At 41.6% G+C, this 27,391-nt stretch overlaps 1 protein-coding gene across 4 annotated transcripts in view; it reads left to right on the top strand.

Annotated features, from left to right (window-relative positions):
• The first annotated feature begins 16,481 nt into the window (after positions 1-16,481).
• CABCOCO1 (ciliary associated calcium binding coiled-coil 1) overlaps positions 16,482-27,391 on the top strand; it is a 28,301-nt gene continuing 17,391 nt past the window's right edge. The window contains exons 1-5 of one of the 4 annotated variants that reach the window (XM_076066372.1): positions 16,482-16,635; positions 17,719-17,828; positions 20,682-20,851; positions 22,760-22,886; positions 23,141-23,213. In XM_076066372.1, coding sequence (XP_075922487.1) covers positions 16,633-16,635; positions 17,719-17,828; positions 20,682-20,851; positions 22,760-22,886; positions 23,141-23,213 — 483 coding nt within the window. In that variant the 5' untranslated portion in view covers positions 16,482-16,632. The remainder of the gene's footprint in view (positions 16,636-17,718; positions 17,829-20,681; positions 20,852-22,759; positions 22,887-23,140; positions 23,214-27,391) is intronic. The other 3 variants (XM_076066373.1, XM_032952026.2, XM_076066374.1) reach the window with 3 other exon arrangements.

The raw sequence follows: 27,391 nt of genomic DNA, 5'->3' as shown, positions 1-27,391 counted from the left end.
AAAACGTTTCTGAAATCACCAAAATAAAAGCCATATATGCAATGTAACAGTGATCATAGGGACTGTGACCGAATTTTTAACAATAAACTACATAAATAAATTATAACACCAAACCCTAGAGCCATATTTTAGGCTACTGAATAGCAGTGGCAGCTAGGGGTGTACAACTCTTCTAGAGCAGTTTTGAGTGAAGATCTCATAGGTAGTGATTCAAGTTGCAGTTTATTGGCAAAAGCATTCCAGACCCTGGGGGCATCAATAGCAAAGGCCCTTCCTCCGGTTTTTGTATGGCAATAAGGAATGTGAAGCTGGTAAATGAGCGAAGACCTGAGGCCAAATTTGTTCTTTGAAACAGAGAGGAGATCCAGTAGGTAGTCTGCGGATTTTTTTGTAAGTAGATCGTGAATAAATAAGATCGATTGAAGACTTGGTCCAACAGGGACTGAATTTTGATGTGACAACTTTGGTGAGGCACTACCTTACCAACCTGGAATGGTACATTCTCCAAACAAAAGAAGGGTACCTCAATGGGTTCACCCTTATCGCCAGTGGTAGCGAATGTTTTCATGGATACATTTTAGACAGATGCCATCCAGACATCCACCCTACGTCCTTACTTGTGGAAGAGATACTTAGATGACACGTTCGTCATCTGACCACATGGCCAGCCAGCACTAAACCAATTCTTCAACCACATTAATTCCATACACCCAGCCATCAAATTCACCATGGAAGTGAAAAAGGATGGCTAGTTACCATTCCTGTATGTTTTGATCGAGAAGAGACCTGATGGCTCGTTGGGACATTATGTCTACAGGAAAGCCACTCACACGGATGCCTATCTAAAGCCTGACTCCCACCACCATCCATCCCAGAAGAATTCCCTCATCAAAACACTACATTAGACATTTGTGACGATGTGTGACGAGGGGGGGGTTGAGAAATGTGACGTCACATTAAAATGCGCAACTTTGAATACATATAGACAACACGTTCTACTTAATTAAACAGACTTTTTAATCGATGTTTTCTCCTACAACATCAGAGTGCAGCGCCATATTAAATACGCACTACAATGACAATAGTTTAAAGCGATTTAAAGCATGTTTTATATATATATTTGGGGGGGGGGGCAGAGCTTTGTGACGTCATATTTGTGGGGGATCTAACGCCGTGTGACGAGGGGGGGGGGGGTCAAAAATCGTCCAGAATCGCGTGACGTCATTTATGGACGGTCCCTTGACGAGCTGGATGTCCTTCTCGCTCAGTCACCGATGCTGCGACATACTAAGCTCGTGCATCGGCACGCTAATCTCTCACAATACAATAGTCACTTCCACAGCCTCAGGGAGACCATCTCTAGCCCCGTCCTCTTACCCTGAGGCTGCACCCATCTCAGGCCTACGTAAGACCTTGTTTCAGCAGCTTTTTCTCTCTCACCTGAAGACGGTCGCTTGTGTTCAGATCGAAACGGCGTGATCCATTCATACATTTCTATCTACGTGACTTTACCGAAAGAACCAAAGAGTAAGCATATATGACGCTACAGTTTTGTTACGTTTAAAACCAAATCGTGAGTCAAAGTATGAGGTGTCTCTTTGCTAAAACGTACAAAGTGAAGGCGTTAATCTCTCTTCCAGGCATGGGCCAGAGGTGGACATTCCACATTCTTACGGATGGCACGACCAGTTTAGCCACGTGACTGCAATTGTCTTTCCAAAAATGGTACTCATTTTATCAACCCTGATAGGATGAGTTACCAATCTACTCAGGATACTCCACTTCAATTATAATAATCGTCGCCATCATCATCATAAGCCAGTGTCTATCCACGGCTAGATGAAGCTCCCCCCCCCCCCCCCCACCTTTACGGCATCCGCATCTGTCGCAGTCCAGTGCTGCTCTCATCCATCTCACTCGTGCACGCGAACCGAATCTCTCTGTCACTCCGTCTCACTGGGATCATCACCGGGGGATTGCCTTCGCTCCTTGGACTGCTCTTCCGTCACCAGTCTCGCCCCATCGCGCGTGATGTTGCCCCAGCCCAAGCCAATTGGCTTCAACAAGGCCCCCCCCCCCCCATCGCCATCGGTGGGCCCTGATCGGCACCTAAAACGCTTCAATTAACATATTTTTTTTTAGTCAATCACGTCTCTTGATTTTTTTTTCCCCCGTCTTTGATTTGCTATTGTATGTTCAAATTATTTCGCGCCGTACGTCGCCGCGTTTATCGAAGGTGCGGGGTGAATATTTATTTTTTGTCGTTTACCATTGTAGATAGCGGTGCACCAGTGTGTCAAAGAATGACTGGCACGTCACTTCAATAGACGTCTTTGACCGCGCGATAGGAGCGCAACTTTTGATATGCCCTGCTAAAAGTGTTCATCGTGTGGCTTCAAAACAAATGTGTTTCATTCCCGGAGCTAAATTACGGCCATTAATTACACATGCATGTTTATCGTAAACGTTATCGCCACCTATCTTTGCCTGGAAGGGTGGGTGGCAGGGCGAGGTGGGGTCAGGAAGGAAAGGGAGAGGTTACAGTAAGCGATGGAGAAGAGAGAAGGCAGTGCCGTTCATCTGCAAGGCATCATTACCTCCGCTCTCTCATCCCCACCCAGCCCCCTCCCAGAAGATTGCCTGACCAAGAGATTTCGATTTAAAGCTTTCGTGACTGCAAGGATTCATCTTCTTTGGTTCTTTCGGTAAAGTCACGTAGAATGAGAATAAAATAATAAAATAACACAATTAAATTCTCACGGCGTTTCGAACCCCGCAACCTCAAAAACATATCTGGGTCATCTTCTTTGGTTCTTTCGGTAAAGTCACGTAGAATGAGAATAAAATAATAAAATAACACAACAAAATGTCTCACGACGTTTCGAAACGTCGTGAGAATTTTATTGTTTCGAAACGTCGTGAGAATTTTATTGTGTTATTTTATTATTTTATTCTCATGCTACGTGACTTTACCGAAAGAACCAAAGAAGATGACCCAGAGATGTTTTTGAGGTTGCGGGGTCACCAGCTATTGCAAGGTTCCCGTGCAGTCGTGTAACGAGCGTGGGGGGCAGGGGGTGCCGTGCACACCCCCACCCCCTTCCCCTGGTGGCCAAAGCTACGAGTTGGGCCCCTTTTGACAACCACCGTGTGATACGTTTTCAACAACAACGGTGTAAAAGAGCAACTTCTTTTGCGAAGACGGAGCGCCCCATACAGCGTTAAATGTTCGACACCGTGAGCGTAATGACGATGTGATTAGGCAAGAGGAGACGCGATATGCAATAGCCTGGCTGCGACCGTGCGAGACAAATCAAATTTTCGTGCCCTACCTAACCGATTGTCGCACCCGCTGAGCTGATAATGCCGTGAGGTCGCTGTTCCCATGGACAATAGCTCCAGACGAAGCACAACCCTAGTACAAAGCTGTGCTCTTGATCTTTTTAACTTTAACCAAATCACCCAAAGTGCGCGCGATCACGTCGGATTTCAGACGCTGTGGAGGCTGGAGTCCGGGCAGCGTTTGGGCTGATGTACACTCGGCTGGTGTACACTCGGCTGATGTACACTCGGCTGATGTACACTCGGCTGATGTGCGCACGGCTGATGTACACACGGCTGATGTACACTCGGCTGGTGTACACTCGGCTAGTGTACACACGGCTGATGTACACTCGGCTGATGTACACACGGCTGATGCACACTCGGCTGATGTACACTCGGCTGGTGTACACACGGCTGATGTACACACGGCTGATGTACACTCGGCTGATGTACACACGGCTGATGTACACACGGCTGATGTACACTCGGCTGGTGTACACACGGCTGATGTACACTCGGCTGGTGTACACTCGGCTGATGTACACTCGGCTGGTGTACACTCGGCTAGTGTACACACGGCTGATGTACACTCGGCTGATGTACACACGGCTGATGCACACTCGGCTGATGTACACACGGCTGATGTACACACGGCTGATGTACACTCGGCTTGTAAAAAAAAACAACGCATAACCTAAAACCGCACGAAAAGCAAAAACCTATGAAAACGGTTACCGGTTTGTAACACATACTACATGATGAATGTCTAGCGATAAACAAGCATTTAAATGAGAGAGGGGGGGGGGGAGGCAGCTCTTGCGGTGTAGTCATTCGCACACTTGCGATCCACATCTCATCGGAGTCAGAATATTGTTTTTGTTATCCTGGAGAAATCCGATGAGCTACGAAGCTCTTGTTTCTCTCTCACAGGTGTCGAATAGGTGAGGCCTTTCCAGCAGCAGTGACGTGAACAAGTAATTCCAGGGCAGCGCCTTCACCTTCACAAGACCGAAGAAAACGAGTTGGGGGGTGGGGGTGGGATATTTATGCACTCCAAGTGCCGTGTTGCCATCTACTGGCCACCACCAAGCGCCCAGCGAAGCAACGACGCATCAATTACAAATTTCAGAACATTATATTGCACAGATTTAAAAGCATTGCATCATGCGTGTAAACAATAATTACTTTTGAATTCCTGCAACATTTTTTGCAAATAAAATGTAGTATGATGACATTTTTATTACGGTAATGGCGGGAGAGAGAAAAAACTGTACGAGCAAGATGGATGAAAGTAGCAACAATGGAATTGAGAGGATAAAAAGCGAGACCCAACGTAATATATTCCTCACTCAAATTTGCAACGCCTCGAATTGTGACAACTCATCAAATCAGCTCCCTGGATGAGGGAAGTGGCCTATTGCTACGTGGTTACTGGCCCAGAACATGCAACGCGTTGTTTCATTCCCATGATCATCTCCACAAACCCAGCTCCAAAGCTCTCAACTACACAAATGGCGTTTTAATCCGAATCTGAATATTCATTTACAGTGGAGGAATCCGATGAGCTATGAAGCTAATTTTTTTACAGATGTCCCGTTGGAGAACCGTACAGCACAACCGTGGAAGCCGAGAGAGAAGTGTCTGTTCTTATTCTCCTCGTGAAATCTGCATTAATTGATGGGCACTTGTTCATCCATACACGATAGGAGTGCAAAGTATAGGAAATGTTAAAAAATCACTTAAAAATATATGTACAAATAAAATTGAACTATTTTTTTTAATCGTACCAGGTAAAGTCTACTGAGCTATAAACTTCTTTTTAAGAAGTGACCTGACCACAAATGATAGCTCAACAAAGTGGCTTATCACGTGGAAATTTATAGCCGCAAAATTATCTGAAATTTATTTTAAATCACGGTCACTGACCACAGGTCCAAAGGCCAAAAAAAAAACCGCCGAGCTGCCAGTAACAAAGATTCTCGAACCGGACTCACCGTTCTCTACCTGGGTTCCCACAGCAGACGCACCTGCAAGCAGGGTCGCCCGTGAAGGACACTTCACGGGAAGAGAGAGATACACAGCTAATTGGGCCTTACCTGGTAAACTAAAAAAAGTGCATAGTTTGAAATAGTTTATCAATTGAGGACGATCCTGGTAAAGCCAGGACAGGTGGCAACCCCTACCTGCTGGCTCGACCTGTCACTGGAAGGGACTCGTTGAGTGGACCCGTGGGCCCGCGTTCTCAAGAGCCATGCAAGCTCCTTCCTACCGGACGGCCCTCGCAATCCATTGTGACAATTCGTGATCTGCACAGCTCAAACCTTCAGGCTCACATTCATGTAAATGAAACCAAACAAATGGCGAAAGATTACTAAGGTAGTTTGGCCAAAGGTTACCTAACCCAAATACAAGTCGACATTACGTGTTTAAAATGTCATTTTTTTTACACATTGCTTCTTGACCCTCTGCAAAAATGCCAAGGAAGGTAGGGATGGGGAGAGGATGAGAGTGGATGGAGCAGGAGGAGCCGTGTACAAAGCGTCGGGACACAAACTGAAGCCACGCTCTTGATCCTGGAATAGCTCCAGGGCTGTCCCCTGGGCCGGCACAGAAATGTTCCCAGTGGTCGTAGGAAACGGAGCAATACTGTTTCAATCACATCAAGTTCTATGGGATTAAGATGGCTGTTTAACACAACAATGCAGTCACAATATTGTAACTCTCCGTGTGATTTGTCCACTATTGCACACACATAAGTTGCCAATGATTTATACAACGTTCACAATCGCTAGCTTCATCCGTGTGTAAAGCAGAGAATCAATCCAATTCTACAGACCGGATTCACACGTGCACACCTTAAGCGCAAGTACAGGCTCTGTTCACAGGCGCGTGCCTTAAAGCTGAAAATTCCCCCCCCCCACAAAACCACAGTGGATCTTCCTGTGGATACCACATGCCGTGCACACACTGACATAGAGTATGTGATGCTGTATGCCACAACAAGCCCGTGGGTTTGCAATACGTGAACTCTCAAAGTTCCATGTCTTCATCTTGTGCGATGGCTATGTGCGTAGGCGCGTTTCATTGGCGGTCAGCGCTACGCCGCGCTACGAACCCGGCGACCCGAGTTCGATTCCCACTCACGGCCAACACCAGTGACAATTATCTGAACTATCCTTGGCCTCTCCTAGGTCGATTCAGCCTCAAATGAGTCCCCGCTGCAGTGTGCAAACATCGCCACTGGGCAGATAAAGGCGGTCGGGCATAGTGCTGGCCACCCACCACCCCCATGCGTACCGTGCCGGCTAACAGCACTTGCCCCAAGAGTCCAATCAGGCTATATGGGGGATCTTTGTGTATTTTGTTTGCTTCATTAAGCACAATATAATTGTAGTCCCTCTCCAGAAAATATCATTATACCATTACAACAACACTCTCAGGCCAATATTTCACAAATGCCACATGTGGTGACGCATTTTGTGTAATCTTAGGCTTTGGAGGTGGCTTTTTAAAGAATTACGCAGAGGTGACTACGTGCCTGTGCAAACACCGTATTTGCACACTGAATGCCCGTACTGTGTTGCATTTGTACGAGTGGATTATAATATTAGGATAATAAGAAAAATAATAACAATTCTATTCAAAAGAAAAAAAAAACATTCAACAAACACATATGCAATTGGGTCTTAAATAATTGTAATACTGTTAGTAATACAAAGCTTAATAAATACATTTTCTCATCTGCAGCTCACGAAAACTAAAACAATACGGGGTTCAGAACTATCAATGTGTTTATTGTTAGTCATTTGTTTAACTTTCCTAAACTTTTCACCCCTCTCGTGTTTTCGCACTGTTTGTTTTTGTCACTTTCTGACCCGTCCCTACCGGACATCTGTGATAAATAAAGATTCTGATTCCGATAACTAATGTGGTCTATAAAATTGCTCAGTTCCTGAAGACGCTCGCAGCGCGTGGTGTTAAACGTCGGATATTGTGCCAAACACGAAGTGCAACCCGAAAACGCATCGGAGAACCATACAGCACAACCGCGGATGCATGGAGAGTAGTATTATTAGCCTCGTGAAATTTGTATTATTGATGAGCACTTGCTCATCCATACTAAATCCTCATCGTGTGGAAATATGAAACTGGAAGAAAAAAAACTTGTCTTCATTGTAAAAGCAGGCATGGCAAGGCTTGAGGTGTACCGTTTAACAGTGTGACTTGTATAATATAAATCTGATCCCTCTCCGAGGTGTGCTTTGCTTTTATTTGTTAACTGCATCCCTAAAGTCATCGGCATCTCCTGTGTGTGCCTGACCTTTTGATGGTAAGAGAGCGCATATTTCTATTTTACCGAGTTAATTGCATCCTCAGCGTTTAGCGGTGCGGCTATTTTGCTTTGGATGTCATCATCTATCTTGGCAGCAATCAAGTTAGTTTAACACGTAGGCTTTCGCGACCAATATTATTCATGATAAAGGTTTTTGGGTTAGATCGCGTTGTTTATAAATGTGTCGTAACCCTCCACCACCCGACACGGCCAATCAGCAAAAAAAAGTGTCACGTTGACAAAAGACAAATAGTTCACTACTTTAGCCCACCGGGGTGTTGAAGAGTGAATCCACAACATTTACAGTTTGAGTACGACGTTTCGCTGGTAATTACATCCAGCATAATCGGGCAAATTCGCCATTCTGGCCATTCTGGCGAATTGCCCGATGGTGCTGGATGTAATTACCAGCGAAACGTCGTACTCAAACTGTAAATGTTGTGGATTCACTCTTCAACACACCGGTGGGCTAAAGTAGTGAATTATTTGTCTTTTGTCAACGTGACACTTTTTTTTGCTGATTGGCCGTGTCGGGTGGTGGAGGGTTACGACACATTTATAAATAACGCGATCTAACCCAAACACCTTTATTATGAATAAGCAATCATGTTGCCTTTTAACTCTCAGCGCCTCTGCTGTATCCTGCAGTTTACGCACTCCTCGCACCATTCACCCCCCCCTACCCTCCCCCTCTCTGACTTGTTTAACTGCCCTAACCCTGGCTTAGTGGTACCCAGTTTATCAATCCAAAGGAACGATTAGCTGTGTTGAAATCCTGATTTCTCTGCTGGGAAAAAAGATAGATGCGGTATTTTACATTTGGAGATACAGCACTAGTTAAAACATTAACAATTTATTTTTAAAATGTTTTAATTTAATTGTGTTGTTGTTTTCACACGAATGAAGAAACTACAGAGTGTGTTTCGGAAGTAGAAGCTGAAACAGCTTTGAAAATTGAAATCACATTTGTTAAGGGAAGTAATTAATTAATCAAATAATGACCTTTTCCCCCCAAGATACTGAGGCATACAAAGGTTTGCATATACACAGTATTCCCTTGAATGTATTTCATGATCACGCTTGAGTTAAAATGTATTTAAAATTAACTAGCTCTACATGCATTGGCTGAAGCATAAAGCAAATGATTCAGTTTCGTTTTGGATTATTTTACTGTTTGGCTTTAGGTTATTTAAAGTATAATTTTTTTAAACTAAATCCCAGGCTGCCACCTCCACGTGATATTTTGGCCCAACCCATGCAAGGATCAGAGCGGATTTTCACAGAACGTGGAAATTGCCTTAACACACACACATGTCGAATACCCGACAACATTTTGTTTATTCATTAATTTCTTTTTGCTATTTTCTTTCGCCATAATTTACACCGACTACCCCCAGGGGAATGTCATTATGTACTTGCCAATTGCGTGATATATCGCTATTAAAACCAGCACTCTCCAGCCAGATATGCTGCGTGTTGTTTTAACGCTGCAATATACGTTACATCATTTTCAAAAGCTGAAGTCATTATGCGCTGCCACAATTGTTAAACGTTTAAAGTAGATTAAATTTATCAACACGTTACCAACAAAAACTGTAAAACAAATTTGGTCCTTTCCTATACTACACAGTACTGTGTCTGTATGGTTGAGAGACTAGTTCTTGGCTTATGAATGTGGAATTTCCACTGCCGGTTCATGGCCGTTCATGGAGACTGATTACTCGCTAGCACTCGTTTGAGCATGAAGACACCACGATCACTTGACATCATGACATTAAATCCTTATATGCATTACTATCATAACATTATAATTTGTATCATGTGCATGCGATGATACTGTACTGTGTGAAAATTATTTGAAAGGATACATTTTCGAAACATGGAATTATTTTATTCTGAACGAAATGACTCTCGTACACTCTTTGGTAAATTTAATTTCACTGTAATCAGAGTATGTCTGTAAAAACCTCTCAAATGCACGATGCACCAAATTTAACATGTAAAATACTCAAACAGAAGCAGAAATTTTAAAATGTACAAGTATGATATTGGAAAGATTTTTTTTTAAATGTTAATGTCTTGCGATACTATACATCTTAAAGTAGAACACACATTACGCATCTAATAGGCCCACTGATATTAAATATATTAGTATTTATCCAGTAAAATTAAATTAAATGCTCTCAAAAAACGACACACTACAAAGTCGCTGTGAGGTTATGACATTGTTTATTGTAGATCTGTGTCGTTATATACCACGGCAGTTATGAAATATGGAGGGGTGGTCGTACTAAAGCTAAATACGCTGAAAATTGTAATTGTTGAGTCCGAATAATTGTAATATATATTATTATCATAACATTTTGACCTCCTCGTGTGTGACGGGTGGACAGACAGCAGCCCGAAGACAATGGCGTTTAAAGGAGAGTGCAACAATAAGAAAAAACAGAAAAGTCGACGATAGCTATCTTGAAGCCCTATTTGAACGTCGCATGCTCTTGGCCAGCTATCAGATACTGCAGGAATAATGCAACGCCTGGCGCCTTGCCACGTATCTCCATCTGTGGAGGGCCTGGGCTCTTTGTTTATTCAGCTATTCAGGAAAGCAGGCAAGAAAAAAAAACACGCCTCACACGCGCCGAGGTCGCAGTTTGGACGTCTGGTAATTGTCCAAGGAGGAAGGGTCGGTTTTTTTTGGTCGCTGTCGTATTAATGTTGGATTTTCGTCTTCCCGTTGCTTTTACGTCAACGTCTTAACGATGATGATGATACAGATTATTGAATTGAGCGATTGAATCGGGTCGCGATGATTGGTCAGTGCGGGAAGGGCTCTTATTTTGGCAGTCATATATTCGACCTCTCGGCACGGCAGTTGAAACAAGGGGGGCACGTTTCTTCAACTCGCACCCATTCTGTCCCCGCAGCAGTGTGAATGGGTCCACCAACGGTTCGTCGACCGGCACGTTCCATTTGGTGGGGAGAAGAGTGGGGTAATTCCACCTCTTTCAAACCGCCTGGTCAGCGTCGGAAGTGTAGGCCATATGCTGTAATAGGGATCGGTTTGGTTTTTTTGGTGAGATCGCGTAAATATAAATGTGTCGTTAACCCACCACCACCCGACACAGCCAATTAGTAAGGTTTGTCACGGAAGCAAAACGTGCCAATTAGTTACGACTTCAGCACACCAGCGTGTTGGAGAGTAAACCCAGAACATTTACAATTTGTGTACGATGTTTCGCTGTTGATTACAACCTTGCTTCATCAGGCGATTTGGCATAATTAACCAGTGTTAACCAGGCCATATACCATCTAGAGGGGATCTCTGGTAACCCCTCTAGGTGAGGCCCTTCTGCCAGCAGTTAGCGAGAGCGGACAATTGCTAGGCTGTGCCTTTATCTTTACGATTTAAATATTTGAATTCGTATATTATTACTAAACTGTAATATCACATCGGCTTTTTTAATAAAATGTCATGAAGAGTGGACTTTATTTCGTTTGTATTAGAGGATAGGTTTCCTGGTAACAGCTGGAAGTGACTTGTTTGTGCATTGGTAAAGGTAACAGCTTTGAATCTGCATGGTAACAATAGCTAATGTTTTCAGTGGATATTTCCAACATAGCTTTGCCGAATGTACCTTGTAATCACTGGTAATTTATGGCACCACGTTTGTAGGTAAAACAATGTAATAAAAATTGGCTCCAAATGTCGTGACATACATAATTTTCACATTTAGTCTTGCAATGTCATGCAAAACACGTAAAGCTCAGGAATCTTACATGTCGTCTTTTTTTCTCCTACTGTATATGTAAAATACAATATGGAATGTATATTATTGGTGAAAAAAATCCTGGTTTATAAACATTTCAAAACAATTAATGACATGTCAATTGTATATCAGATGGACATACAGTACTGTACTTGGCTATGAAAATCAAGCAGGGTTATTGTCCTGTAGTTCACGAGGCAGATTAATACACTGGCTGATCCATTCATACATTCCCCACTGCTGTCTAATAATAATGATCATTTGAGTTTAAAATCATACATCTGATGCCAGGGCATATCACAGCACTTTACACACTATCAGCGACTCCCATATCAACAGCTCATCTCAACATTTTGAAAGGGCACCCCCAGTGGCAGCTGTCCCTTTGCCGCATGAGGTGACTCAGCACCTGGCCTGCAAGCGGGCCGGCAGTCTACCAGTGGGGGGGGGGGGATGATTGGTATGTGTGATATCAATTGAGTAAATTGTGGGTAATTTTCTAAATTGGCTAATTTTGACGTTAACGCCAGCACACAATGGCCCGTGAGCGAGCACAGCAATAACCCACGGGCCACCCTCTTATGAACAGGTTATTGAATATTATGAAAGAAATAAGCTCAATATTTTACAGGGGGGACAGAGAGAGAAGGTGGTAGCACGATAGAGGTGCACAATCTGTGGCACACACGCCGTCTAATCCAGGAGAAATTTGGGACATGCCTGACCCGCGTTGGGAAACTATTGGCAATGCATTACAAATTCTGTGACGGCAGCTTCGAGCTATATAGCTCAATGGGTTTTACCTGGTTGAATATAAATCTTTTACAGAAATTTGCCACTCCATTTCTGCATCAAGATCTCCTTAAGCCATATAAAAATATATACCTTTTAAAAACTTTTTTTTTATATATATATTGAACAGGATACAATTTCAAACTTTTCATATTTTGCCCAATAAATGCGTTTAGGACGTGGCGAATACATTTTAAGTCAAAATAAACTACTCGTGACAGATTCCATCCAATTAGTTATGCCACTACTGAAAAAATGTATCAGAATATACAAACCATAGTAAACCACTGCAGCAGAGGCTGTTAAAGGTAGCACGATAGAGATTCACAATCTGTGGCACACACGCCGTCTAATCCAGGAAAAATTTGGGACATACGTGACCCGCATTGGGAAACTATTGGCAATGCATTGCAAATTCTGTGACGGCAGCTTCGATTTAAAACGTAAAGAAAACGGACCAAAAATCTGTAAGAGCTGAGCAGAATGTGTCGCACGAACAGGTTGCAATGCTTAACAGCCCTCGATTACAATATATAATTGTATCATATCTCCATATTATACATGAATTACCTGGTACGGAAAGTGGTTGTAATCTTGGACAAGTTTAATCAAATTACATTACAATTCAGTACTTAGTGTATATATACTGCCAGAGGGGGTGCACTGCAAATGTAATTTGGTGAATTGCTTGTGCTTGGATAAAGTGCCCCTCTATCTTCCAACCTTTTCAGCAAGTGGAGAAAATTTGCTCCTTTTGAGATGTAGGCCCTCTTCGTGAATTGGGCATGCCCATTGTGTGGAAGGCTGATATTTACCAATTTAAAAAAAAAACTAAATCTGCATGAAATATTTTCAGAAATAAAGAGAGAAATACAATAAAAGTATCTGCTTTCTAGAGATGCATATACTTTTATTGTATACAAGTTTCTCAATTCACATGCATAATTTGAGTGGCTGCTTCGCCTACATGTCCCATCACCATTCTGTTGAGTAAAACACATTTTTACTAAATAATATGGACACTAATTCCAATGTAAAAAAATAAAGTATATGTTGGATTTTATGCAATCAAATAGCCATATGAGACGTTGCTCGTGTACGTGCCAGTGCTTTTATTCAACTCATTAACAATTAATGCCATGCATTTACTTTAACTTAATATTAATTTTATATACTGCAAATAAAATAATCCAAACGGTGCATATGTATGGGCATGCATGTGGGTTTTTTAGTGTCGTGAATCTGACAGTCACATATTTCCATCTTTAAAAAATATTTCCCACGGAACATACTGCTACAGGGCTGGAGTAAACACAGATGTGGAGACATTGAGATATGTGTGTACAATAAAGAGTCAGGGGAAGGGGTGCATGACCAACGGATGTCGGATGTGCAGCATAACCACACAATCACCGGGTGCCTACATAGTTTGGGTCAAAGAAAAAAAATCAGAAGCTGTTCCATTTCCTGATGTTCTTAAAGGGAATTTGACCATGCTAAACCTTTTTTTTGTAAATGTTACCTTTACAATGAAAAGTATCCCAGAAACTGCATGTCACTGCCACTTAGGGAAACATAAAAATGATAAATGTATACTTTTTGAGTCTTTCGGTAAAGTCACGTAGATAGAAAAAAACATTTAAGACCCAAAAACTATGAATTCCGATAGTCACGAAAGCTTTGAGTCATGATAAATGTATATGCAGTATACTGTACGTACTGTAGATGGAAAATAAGTTAGGAGGAATTTCGGTTATTCTGTTGTGTTTATTAACATCTACCATTCTAAGATGTTTATCAGAATAGAAGGCAGTAAAAATAAATTTCTCTATACTCTATTAGTTACTTATCACATGTACTTCACCATAATTAAGTAAATATGTGTCTCCCGCATGAAACTTAAACAACACAGATTCATATAAAAGTTATTTGGAAAACTGATAGAATAAAATGCTTTGGGCGCCACTGGTGGCGAGATGTTAACTACCTCGCCTGGTATACAGGAGGTCGTGGGTTCAATCTTGACCCTGACGCCTGCTGTATATTTGGAGTTTGCGCGTTCTCCCCGTGGTCGCGTGGATTTTCCTCCAGGTCTTCCAGTTTTTCTTCCACATTTAGAATCATGTGTTTCGAGTATTTGGTTGCTATACATTTCCACATGATAAGCCCCTTCATTGAGCTATCATTTGTGGCCAGGTTGCTTCTGAAAAATAACTATATAGCTCAATGGGTTTTACCTGGTAAAATAATAATCGTTTTACAGCAATTTCCCACTCCATTTCTGCATCAAGACCTCCTTAAGCCATATAAACATCTTTACACTTTTGAAACATTTTTTATATATTGAACAGGATACAATTTCATACTTTTCACATTTGCCCTATAAATGTGTTTATGATGTAGCGAATAAAGTTTAAGTCAAAATAAACGACTCGTGACAGATCCCATCCAATTAGTTATGCCACTACTGAAAATAAAATCTGAATATACAAATAACAGTAAACCAAATTTTGATTTAAAGCTTTCGTGACTGCAGTAATTCATATTCTTAGCTCTTTCGGTAAAGTCACGTTGAAGGGAAACAATAAAATATATATAAAACAATAAAAATAATATATTTTATTGTTTCCCTTCAACGTGACTTTACCGAAAGATCTAAGAATATAACAGTACACCACTCCAACAGAGGCTGTTCAAGATCAACATTTCCGTTTTGCAAAACACTTAGCTACTCAAGTAAAGTGAATAATAAAAAAAAGAGGCAATTTCGATTCAAATCAGATCAGGTATTTCTCTCACACTTGAAATATCTGAACGAAACTGAAAGACCTCGTGTGCCCTCTGTTGGCGTGCATGAGTATAGCAGGCTGATATGCAGTTTAATTTTTTACCTACGTGACATAACCGAATAGAACCAAAGAATATGATATGCAGTACTTCGTACACATACGACTATTATTGGCTTAGTGTGGCGGACTGCTCTCCATGATTGTAGTGATTGTAGTTTAAAACGGTGACGTTTATTTTGCTTCCTATTATGCTGCGCCGAGTTTATCCTTCCAATGTGGAAGCCCTAGAATGCGTGGCAAAGGGGCCGTCCATAAATGACGTCACGCACCTTGGGGGGGGGGGGGGTCAGACGTTTGTGACGTCATATTTGAGGAGGAGGGGGGGGGGTCTGACTTTTTGTGACGCCGTGTGACTAGGGGGGGGGGGTCTAAAATCGTCCAAAATCGCGTGACGTCATTTATGGACGGCCCCAAAGGGCTATTTGAACTTTGCGTTTTCTTTCACAGCCGGAGTCCATCGCGTGTACAGCTTTCATGATTAAATTCCTGTACTGGTGCCAAACTAAAAACGGATTTATTTCTTTCAACTTGATTGTTAATCGAGTTGGTGTGAGTAACCACACACAAACTCATTACGTGTTTGGTGTGGAGCAATGTGACTAAAACCACGTGGAGCATTATGGGGGGGGGGAGGGGGAATCAGAATTAAATCCTGTCTCCACACAAATAAAACATGTTTTAGTCCATCAGCCATATTTTCAATGGGATACTGCCAAAAATATGTTTTGGTGGTAACTCAGCAAGCAAACAAACTCTGGACTGGTGTTTGGCTTTTTGGAGGCGTCTCATCATCAGAATCAGAATATGTATTTATGCTGGAGGAATCCGATGAGCCATAAAGCTCTTTTTTCACAGATGTTCAGGTCATCAGAAGGAGATTTATTAAACAAATGCTACCGGATTACCAGTCTGACACAGCTGATGAGACCCAGAAGGTCAAACACCAGTCCAGAGTTTTTCTTGCTTAAAACCAGATGCTGCCGTATTATATCGATGTGAAAGTGAAATAATGATTTGCTGTGGTTTTCACACCTGATGATGATTGCTTGTGTTGCAATCGAAACGTCGTTGAGAATTTAATAGTTTTATTTTTATTATTTTATTATTTCCCTTCTACGTGACTTTACCGAAAGAACCGACAATATAATTATTGAAGTGTTTTTTTTTGGTCGTTTGAACAATAAGCAGGAATTCCTTCAACGCCGTGCCACGTGTACTGGGCACGCGACCCGCCGTTGCCGTGGCGACCGCCGCGTGCGTTGCTAAGCGACGGTCGCGTAAGTTGCTAGGCGACTGTCGCGTGGTCGAGACGGCAACCGCCGCCTCGAGCCACGCTGCGCTGCGATTGGGCGTTGAGAAATCCCCGCCGTCGAGCCAATAGCAGACGGCGTTTCATGCGAGGCGCGGCACCCGCCAGCCAATAGCCAGCGCCGTAACGGAACCGCGCAACCGCCGACAGAACCGCGGCGATCGCCGAGTGGACATTTAAATGTCCGCGTTACTTTGAAACGAAAGAAATTGTAATTTTCGTTTTTAAACAAATACAACGTTTTTTCAGTTTGCGACGATGGTAATCGCTACCGTTAAGACATTTTAAACCAACATATTTAGCCTGATTAAAATATATATCATGTGCGCTCCTGTTGTGAATTTCACCCGGCGTCGTCAATACGTTATCGCTGTCTGTATAGAAACCCTATTGCCTTCCACCGTGTCGTGTGGCATTGAGATAACTGTCCTATATATTTTATATATATTGCGGTCACTGCATTTTATAAGTTGTATCGTCTTATGTGTGTTTTATAAACATGAATGTAGTGTGTTGCACAATGCCATGGATAGTGTAATAAGAGTGCTGGACCCACCAGAGGACAGTGCAGACATCCATTGCTGGGCTGTACTTCTATGCTCCCGCGCCTGTTCTCTTCCCCGGCCTTCAACATTCACTAACCAGAGTGGTGAAGTATGGTCAAATAAGCCCCAAGACCCGCACGGCTGTGGGTTGTCAACCAGCCCAGCAGTGGATGATTGAGGGCCCTACCATGAGTCTACTAAAAGCTATATTTTAACATGATGTTATACTTTTGAGCTAACAGTTTCAGCGGTGTACCAGCCTTATCGCATTACCTTTAAGAAGATAAAAGGTTTATATCATCTGTATGCAGCGGTTTAAATTATATTTGTGTACATTTTTCCTGTGGATACATCAGTATTCAATAACTTTGCAATATAGAAATGACTCGTTTTTTTGCTGGTTTTGCAACAAAAGTTGAAAAACCAGCATTATTTGTTTTTTTAACATCAAATACATTTTGAATAGAATCGATTGTTTTCTTTATAACTGATAAAAAAAATATATTGTACATTTTATACTTAAGCTTTGTTGCGGTTATTTTTCACACGATACAAATTTTCGCATACCAAAGCATCACACAATGGTTATCTCTTATCATCATGATCAATTGACAGGGTCTTTATTCTGCAATTTGTAGCAGTTGAATATCCTTGTTAATTCCCCTTTTTTGAGTTGGAATTAACCCTGGGAACAGTAGCTCATTAATTAGCACACTGACCACGAGGCTACCTTAACTGCAAGTTTACACAATGGCATGTGTTTTTGAATGTAATATATCTGGCTTCGTTGTGAGTGCAGAACGACGACGCAGTTGTGACCGAGGAAAAGGACGTATCCAAGGCAGAGATTGTCCTCTCATTCTCCCAAGTGGAGTCCCTTGCCTCACTGACTCTGGAGGAGGTGCAGACGTAAGCAGCTACGCTTTTTGTCAACTATTTGAGTATAATATAAGAATGTTTTACCCTTTCTGGAAATAAAACAGGCTTTAAGATCTTCTTGGTTCTTTCGGTAAAGTCACGGGCGGTGCGGGGCGGTCCCGGGCAACCGCAACAAACAAAAAACATGAACAAGAAAACATCTTAAAGTGATTATGTGACTGTGCAAACAGAAAATACAGGAAAAAATATCAAAATATTCCTGAAATAGCACCGTACACCAACGCTGTGTGCAAAAATCCCAGTGGGATGCAAGTCAAATAACAACAACAACAACCACAAGACAACTAAGATTAAGGCCATCAGTCTAACTCCGTACTACAATAAACAAAAACATGGCCAAAACAAAAAAAACTTTTCGAAATCACCAAAATAAAAGCCATAAATCCAATGTAACAGTGATCATAGGGACTGTGACCGAATTTTTAACAATAAACTACATAAATAAATTATAACAACAAAATCTAGAGCCATATTTTAGGCCACTGAATAGCAGTGGCAGCTAGGGTTGTACAACTCCTCTAGAGCAGTTTTGAGTGAAGATCTCATAGGTAGTGATTCAAGTTGCAGTTTATTGGCAATAGCATTCCAGACCCTGGGGGCATCAATAGCAAAGGCCCTTCCTCCAGTTTTTGTACGGCAATAGGGAATGTGAAGCTGGTAAATGAGCGAAGACCTGAGGTCAAATTTGTTCTTTGAAACAGAGAGGAGATCCAGTAGGTAGCCTGTGGAATTTTGTGTAAGTACATCGTGAATAAATAACATCTGGTGCACAAGCCGTCGAACATTAAGAGATGTTAAGTGTGACCCAATGTAGAGATCACAGTGGTGAGTCCTATATGGGCAGTTCAATGCAAATCTTAAGGCCGAGTGATAGATGGAATCAAGCTTCTTCAGTATAGTACTTGGGGCTGATTTATACACGATGTCACAGTAGTCAAGTAGAGGCAGTATGGTAGCTTTTATCAATTCCAAACGGAACATTGGGGGGAAGCAGTGCTTGTGTCGATACAGAAAACCAATTTTTGTTTTTGTCTTTTTACCAATATAATCAATGTGATCTTCAAAACTAAGTTTTGAATCCAGGATGACCCCAAGATACTTATAGATCTTGACTTGCTCTATTTGATAATTATTCAAGGAATGTAATTGGGGAATAATAACTTCCTGCTTTAGTCCTGGAGAGAAGCATAGCACCTTGGTTTTGGAGGTATTCAGGACTAGTTTAAGAGAAACTACCTGATGTTGTAGTTTGTTGAAATCACCCTGGAGCTTAGCAATCACGTCATCCGGAGAGCGAAGGAGGCCGAAACGTCGTGATAATTTTATTTTATTATGTTTTATTTTTATTATTTTATTGTTTCCTTTCTACATGACTTTACCGAAAGAACCAAGAAGATGAATCCCTGCAGTCACGAAAGCTTTAAATCGGTGTTAAGATGTTAAAACACCAGACAGAAACCTATTGCAAGAAATCATGTCTGCATTAACCAAAAGGAAAACATGCTCTGGTAATATATGTATCGTATTTGAAACTGATTGGTTCACACCAGAGACAGCTTTATTTAGAGCCTAGTCTCGAAAAGTGTTAGACCAGAGGACGCCGAAAGTCGAACAGCACAAAGACAATGGCATTATCAAGACACTGAGAGCTCGGGGTGAGCAACTACATCATGGGATCTCCCTTGCCAGTATCAAAATATAACAATATTTTTACCCTTTCTGGCAATAAAACAGGTGTTAAGATGTTTAAACAACAAACAGAAACATTTTGCTATTCGCCTTTTGGCGTCCTCTGGTCTAGCACCGTTTCAGACTCGGCTCTAATTAAAGCTGTATCTGGTGTGGACCAAACAGTTTAAAAAAACAATGCATATATTTTCAGAGCATGATTTTGTTTGCAACTATATGAGGCCCACTTCATACATTGGTGCATGGGCAAATTCTTCCACTTTTTGTTTGAAATAATAGAGGCTTGCGACAGGTAGCTTTTATGTCATATGTTAATGAAAATATGCCTTTCCACTACATTCACTGCTCCCTTTACCATTGGAAGAATACATTGCGTGTACATACGGTACTTTATGACGTATTTGTAAGAGGGTTCTGCTTTGACATGTTTGGCCAGATTTAAAGGAAACGAGAATGTTTGGAAAAGTCCCCCAAATACATTGAGTTACCCTTAGGGAGGTATGATAATATTTGTGATTCAACAGAGAACCCATGTGTCCATATCAGTGTGATCCACCAATGCCACCACCACATCTCAAGTTGTAATTGTTAAAATTTTATATGAATGCCACTGCATAGCCGGGTTGATGTTTTGTATTGGCTTGAAATGCATTTTCCCCCCTTATGTGTAGTGACATGTGAATAACTACAGCACTTTAAAGCTCATGAGATTTCCAATGGCAGGGCAATGAGATGACCTGTAAAAGACAAAGCCACTTATTGACCGACCTATTCATGCAGATTTTAAGCATCGTTTCCTCCTCGATGTGTTAGTTCTCCTCGATGCGTTCCAGTTTTGCTACTGCGTAGGTTTTTTTCCAATTGTGCTGCATAGCTCTGATGTGTTTTCCGGTATAATTCAAATCCAGTTCCTGAAGAAGCTCCCAGCACTTGGAGCGAAACATCGGACAACATGCCAAACAACACCCGGTACAACCGGAAAACGCAGCAGAGGGTTCTACACGGTCAAAGATACTTTAAAAGCAGGACTCTCCTGAAAAACTGTCCCGAGATTAGCTAAAAGTAAAACTAATAAAATATGTGTCGCAAAGTTGTTATCGTGATTTGCATGTATTGAACTGAGAAACTCTGCAGGCATCTGGCGGAGATGCTGCACTTGCGTGAGCACGAGACATCCCTGCGCGAGGCGGCATTGCTGGATGTGTACGTGTCGGCCTATCGCTGGGCTCGTGAACACGGATTCTCATCGCAGCAGATCCTCTACGTTGTCACCCTCTTGCACACTCTGCTGCAGAACATAGAAGGTGAAGAGGGGTATGGTAGAACTATGTCCACTCGTTGATCTCATCATCAGCAGCAGATATTTTTTATCCACTGTTGCATGAAGATTTCCCCAAGCTGCCACACATTTCATGGCCCTGTGATATCATTACCTGGACATGAGCTGTATTTATGCAGCTGCATTTATGCAGCATACCTTGACCAAGTAGCTCGGGTATCTGGCAACACTGCAGAGCTTCCCTCAGTGAACTTGTATTACTTGCCTTAATATGAACCGGCTTCAAAGGTGGAGTGAGTGTTGATAGTCTTGGCTTGGTCACAGGCATTCATAATTATTGCATTAACACCTTGACTCGTTCAAATGCCCACATTCCATTGCTTTCAGCACTGTAGATTTTAATAACATCTTGAAGTGTTTTGTAGGGGAGCCAAAATGAATACTTCATTCACATCACAATTCAAATGTAAATTATCATGGCTGCAGATGGAAGTATTTGGTTTTACCCAACAGTGTGGTAGAATTACTATATGCTGAATCTCTCGTCATAAGCTTTGGCGGATTGCAATTGCACCAACTTTCAGATTTTTTGCCTTTCAGAATCATTAGAATAGACATGGCTCATTGAGTTAGTCACTGTCTTCTATAGCAGATGTTAGAGATATAACAATTCACCTAACGATTTTATGAATAGTCACGATTCAGGGTCGTGATTCAGTTCAAGAGACACTATACAGACAGTCCCCGGGTTGCGGAAGGCCCGACATACAAAAATCCGACCTTATGGAAATGCTCCCATAAATCATGTCAAAAAAACTCATTACGCGGAAATGTTTACGTTAGTTACATAAGCCCAAGTAGTGCAGCACGGTGAGGTTGCAGATGAATACTGTGGAGCGAGGCATAAGGCCGGCAGCCATACACCTCACTCGAGCTTCACTAGGATTAAGGTAAATGGAATTGATCTTGATTTTGGGGGAAAATTGTTCAGTTTCCGACATACGGAAAATTCGGGTTACGGATTGTTCTCGGGAACCTAACTCTTCCGTAACCCGGGGACTGTCTGTACGTGATCCCATCGCATACAACATGATAAAAAAAATGTTGGGTTCTTTAAAGTAATTGCATACATGTGTCATATATTAATTTATGCATTTGTACACCAATGCCAAATGTCCAAACATCGTATGATGCTATTTAGTGGGATGTGTTTAACAGCCTGTTATTTCCACACAAAAACACGTTAAGCATTCAGTATATGCATTTTTTTCACTAAAACTATTATGCATTCTACATTCCGAAAATAATCTGCGTTGTCGAGTTCAGATGAATCTGGACAAAGTGACGTGGCTGTACACAATGTACTCCCTTGTTTGCTCTTGTATTTGTTTGGCTTCGCAACAAAAATAACAAGAACAAAATAATAAAATTAAAACATTTCATTGCTCATGTATATCAAATTTTAACAGACACACATTTTTTATTTTGTGTGTGATGCTGTAGTGTCAAGATTTGATTTAAAAAATACCAACAGTGATATGACGGAATTTAGAATACCTGTGGTGACACCTCATATTTGGCCACAATTGTTGGCCTGTATATGGTCACAGAAGTGTGTAACGTCGCTGGAATGTTACTGCAGCATAACTGGTTGTAGTCGCTATGGTAATTTGATGCTCACAAGTGTAATTTCCAACTAACGATGTTCATCATAATGATCATACGATCATCTGACATTAAAACAGTGGTTTTTTTGTGCAGTTCAAACAAAAGATTGATGTCATAAGCCACAAGCTAATTGTAACGAAAATAATGTGATGTGAACAGTCGAACACCAAACGCACCACACCCCAATATGTACATTGCGTGCAGTGTGTTTGTTATTTACTTTGCAAGTTTTAAACATAATAAAGGAGAGGATGTCTCATTGCAGAGAGGCGAATGAAGCTCGTGGAAAATTTGAAGGCATGTTCACGGCAACTGGTGGGAGTTGGCTGTGATGACTTGGCGTGTCTCAGCCTGGAGCAAGGAAAGCTTGTACTAGGTTACCTAACCACCAGGTACATTGTTTCCTTGCATGAAAAATCCAACATTGTTTATGTAATTACAGATAATATTGATTGTTACCTTCATTTATATAATATGTTTACACATAGGCAAAAACATACATTAAACACTTTTGACCAATATTCCCTATTCGTGGTGATTTGTTACAGAATACTGTGGAGTGAATAATGATTTTTTTTTCTCTTTATAATGCATTTGCTGCCTACTTGCAAATACAAATATTAATTGTGTGCTGCTGTGTGACAAGTCTTTTCCAGCACTACAGACTATATGAATTTGTCTTCACACAGCCACAAGATGTGGTGATCATTGACTCGCAAGTGAGTAGGATGGCAGAAAACCATTACTGCTGTTGTTGTTCTCATCTTTAACCATTGTCTACTTTAGTGTTTGTCTCTTCCTTCTGAGTTTGTTGAATGCTGAAACAGGCGTTCAGGACTATGTTATTACTGTTGTACATACGTGTAATCGTAATATCACCCACATGGCAACATTTGAAGCAATTGGCAGGACCCCGGGGTCCCATCGCTGCCCCGGGGTGGGAAAAACCGCGTAGCGACACGAGTCTTGCCTTACCGACAACAAAACTAGTGTCAATCGATTGGCCTCGTCGAGAGCTACTCGGGGCACTAAGTTCCGTAAAAAGTTGAAAAATTACATAAACACGTTAAATTCACTGCCTGGGGGGCGGGCTCGCCTTGGCAAAGAAGCTGAGGATCGACGGCTGACCGGAGGGCGTCGTCGCCGCACGCGACTGCGGCGGACGCCCCCCGGGGCTCGCGTTTGGCCGGTGGGGTGGCGCCCATCGTGTTGATCTCCGCCTGCTGCTGGTGCTTGTTGGTGCGAGTCTGGGCGGGCGGCGCGTTGCTGTGGGGTCACGAGTGGGTGGACTGAAAAATAAAAATTATTGACCTGATTTTTGCGGGACCCCGGGGTCCCGCCAAATGATTCATTTGTGAAACCTACTGGACATCTGTGAGCTTTATAGATCATCGGATTCCTCCTGCAGTACAAATATTCTGATTTTGACGTGCTCACATTGAACTTGTTACGATTTTCCCCCGGTAATTATAATTTGACTGATTGCCATGTTCCAGGGTTACGATCTTATTTTGTTTTTATTTCTCTCACATATTTACCGTGAGCGTGCATAAAATGGCACGAAAACTCCTCTTATTTGTGAATATTGCATACAGAAATGTGAACGTCACCACGAACCAAATTTATGTTGCTAGGATGTGCTTTTCCACAACAGAATTATTTTGAAAGTGCACCTTACGTTTGCATTTGGGTAATATAAACATACAAAAATACACACTGCCTCACACGTGGGTATAAATATGGCATGTCATTCAGCAATGGTGATAATTGAATAATAATAATAATTATGTCCTTTATCTTATATAAGTATCCTTGCTTGTGTAATAATGTCCACAATCTTTACTCTTGATTTTTATTTCAAAGTTACAGTCACATTTATAACCCTCGGGCAACTACCACTAATGACTAGTTATGCAACACATTTTATTACACCTTTTTTATACAAAAACATTCGTAATTTTTAAAAAATGTCAGGTCATTTGGGCTTTGCATTTTATTTTTTCCAAATTCTAAGGTGCTTTTTTAAAATGAAACAAAGTGTTGATAATGCCTGAAGATGCATTCATCCTCATTACTTAATAACATAAGGGGGGTGGGAGTCGTTGTTACACGCTGTTTTACTTCATCCAATTATGAACTTCCTCCTACGCTTTGTGGTAATAGTGACTCAGTTTCAACTGTAAAGCAGTGATTCTCTATAAGTATACATATTAAGTTGTAAATATTTAGATACGTTGTTAAATGAATGGCTAAATGCATTATGTTGATAACGCATACAGAAAACAAAAATCTGTCTCGTTCAAATATAACGTCCGCTGTATATGCTGGTAGCAGCGAGTGGTACACGGACAGTTGAGAGTGCTTGGCTCTGTTTCACTCCAGCGCAGTCTTCGAGACAGTCTGGTCCCTTCACCTGATGAAGGCCGCTTGTGTTGTGGCCGAAACGTCGTGATTTTTGTTGTTTTATTTTTTTTCCTACGTGACTTTACCGAATAGAACCAAAGAGTGTGGATCCTTGCAGTCACGAAAGCTTCAAATCTAGATAAGACATCATCACATTTGAACCCCTGGTCGGGTTTGACAGCAGCATGATGATGATGGGTGGGGGTGTTGTTTTCACTTTTGCATGTTGTCCGGTGGGGGGCGCCAATGGCCCGCGGGCCTTTCAATGAAGAACACTGGGGGGGACATCTAGATTTGAAGTTTTCGTGACTGCAGGGTTATCCATACTCTTTGGTTCTTTCGGTAAAGTCACGTAGTAGGTATAAAGCTAAATAAATTAAATCACGACGTTTCGGGCGCAACACAAGTGCCCGTCATCAGGTGGAAACAACCACAGCAATAAACAATTGCTGAAGTGGGCAAAGGGAGGCTGCTTGTGACACGAGGCTATATGTAAGAGAGGGGGGTGGACAACACTGGGGAACGTGATCAACAAAATTTGGGCACCACTGCTTTGAAGAGTAATTGGGCTGCTATTCCAGGCAGTCTTTGATAAGACAAAAGTAAACCCACACATTGCTTCACCGCATGCGGTCAACCCCCATCACCTAACTATACGAAAGATTTCGATTTAAAGTTTTCGTGACTGCAAGGATTTATCGTCTTGGTTCTCTCGGTAAAGTCACGTAGAATGAGAATAAAACAAAATAAGACAATAAAATTCTCACGACGTTTCGGCCACAACACCAGTAGCCTTCTTTATTGTTTTATTCTCATTCTACGTGACTTTACCGAAAGAACCAAGAAGATATATGAAAGATAACACATTTTTCAAATGCAACAATAAATATTTGCCGGAAGATTACTACCGCCTTATGCGACCCTGTGCTTATCGTTAAAAAAAGGTAGCCTGTATACCAGAGAAAAAAAACGTTGAATGTGCAGTAAGTATAACCGTGCGTGGTTGAAAACTAAAAGTGCAACATTAAGGAAATAGTATCGTACATTTCATAGCATGGGGATAACATTACAGTACATAGTATAGCGATGAATGTGTGTGCTCAAAATTCACGTGGGGGGGGGGGGAAACGGAGGGGGAGAGGGCGGGGGAGCAGAAACTACAGTAATATGGTGAATGGTGGTAGTGTTTATGGACATTCTTTTAGATCGGCTCGGTTCTCAGTGGTTGAATTATTGTCCAGATGTCAGCACAAGAAGACCACGTATCTGACTAATAAGCCTGTGTTGAATTTAATATACGAAACAGAGCACGTGCGTGTGGCTGTTTATATAATACGGACAGTCGAACATAAACTATGAGCTTTCTTCCTCCCAACTGATCTCGTTTATTCCATTATATATTTTACTTCTGGTTTTTTGGACCTTTAGCACGTATACATTGCAGCGTCTATTCACGGTTTTATTTTATGTTGTAATTGGCACCACTTTCGGTTTTGTTTTATACTGCCAGCTGATTTTAAACATGCGTTCTCATGTTCAATAGTATGGCCCATTTGGATATGTTTCTCATTAATTTATTGTACAGCATGTTAGAAGGTTACAAGTTAAACCTATTTAATACGTGTACCCATGTTGATGATAACAGTATTTTGTATTTTAATACATGTAATTTCACCAAAGTTTCCGTAGCTTTGACAATGGCACTTCGATGTTGCATAAGCCGTGTAAAATATTGACGTATCCTGCAATACCATTTGTACAATTTGTTTTTTTCAAAATCTATCCAAATCCATTTTTGGCTAAAACTGGAAAAGCAGGTACAGTACGTCGTAGTCACATTACGACTGTTTACATTTCAGATTGAAAGGAAACCAACCGACCATGTTGAAAAACTTGTAAAGTTTGAGGGTGACTTCATGAACATTTGTAAGAGTATGTTAGAGTGTTGAATGGTGTATTTTGTAATTAGTCGGTGGAGCTCAAAATGTGGCGCTCGCATGTACGTTGCATTTCTTTCGCACCATACGTAGCCAGCTAATCTTTTTTTTGTTATACTGCCTACTATCATTGTGGTGAATGAACACAAAATTAGTTGTTGGCTCCTGTGTACTCAAGATGATACCCACGTCTCCCATACAGAGGACGTATTTTATCAGAACGAGATATCACCCGCTTCTAAGTGAAGGAATTATTTCCTACGGTCGAATTAAAAGTGTGCTTTCCACGTAGCCGATTTGCACAACGGAGGTTCAACAATTCAACGCCTCTGCTGTGCACCGCTGCTGCAGTGGTGCTTTTGAGATGCGCTTGTACGCAGCTGGTTCTTATGCAGACTTTAAATACTGCTGGTGTTTTTTACTCGCGCAAATGCCAACTGTAAAGATTGCACGTTACAGTTTTTTAAAAAGTTGTTTCCGTGTATAATGGTTGATGAGTGATGATGGCAGCTTTAACGGCAGGTGGAGTCGGTTGCACCTGATGGCGTTGAAGATTT

The sequence above is a fragment of the Petromyzon marinus genome, chromosome 11, assembly GCF_048934315.1.
Source record: "Petromyzon marinus isolate PM22_M1 ecotype Great Lakes invasive population chromosome 11, UKy_Petmar_22M1.pri1.0, whole genome shotgun sequence".
Lineage (NCBI taxonomy): Eukaryota > Metazoa > Chordata > Hyperoartia > Petromyzontiformes > Petromyzontidae > Petromyzon > Petromyzon marinus.
Note: the sequence above shows the minus strand (reverse complement) of the source record. Positions and strands in the feature narration are given on the sequence as shown.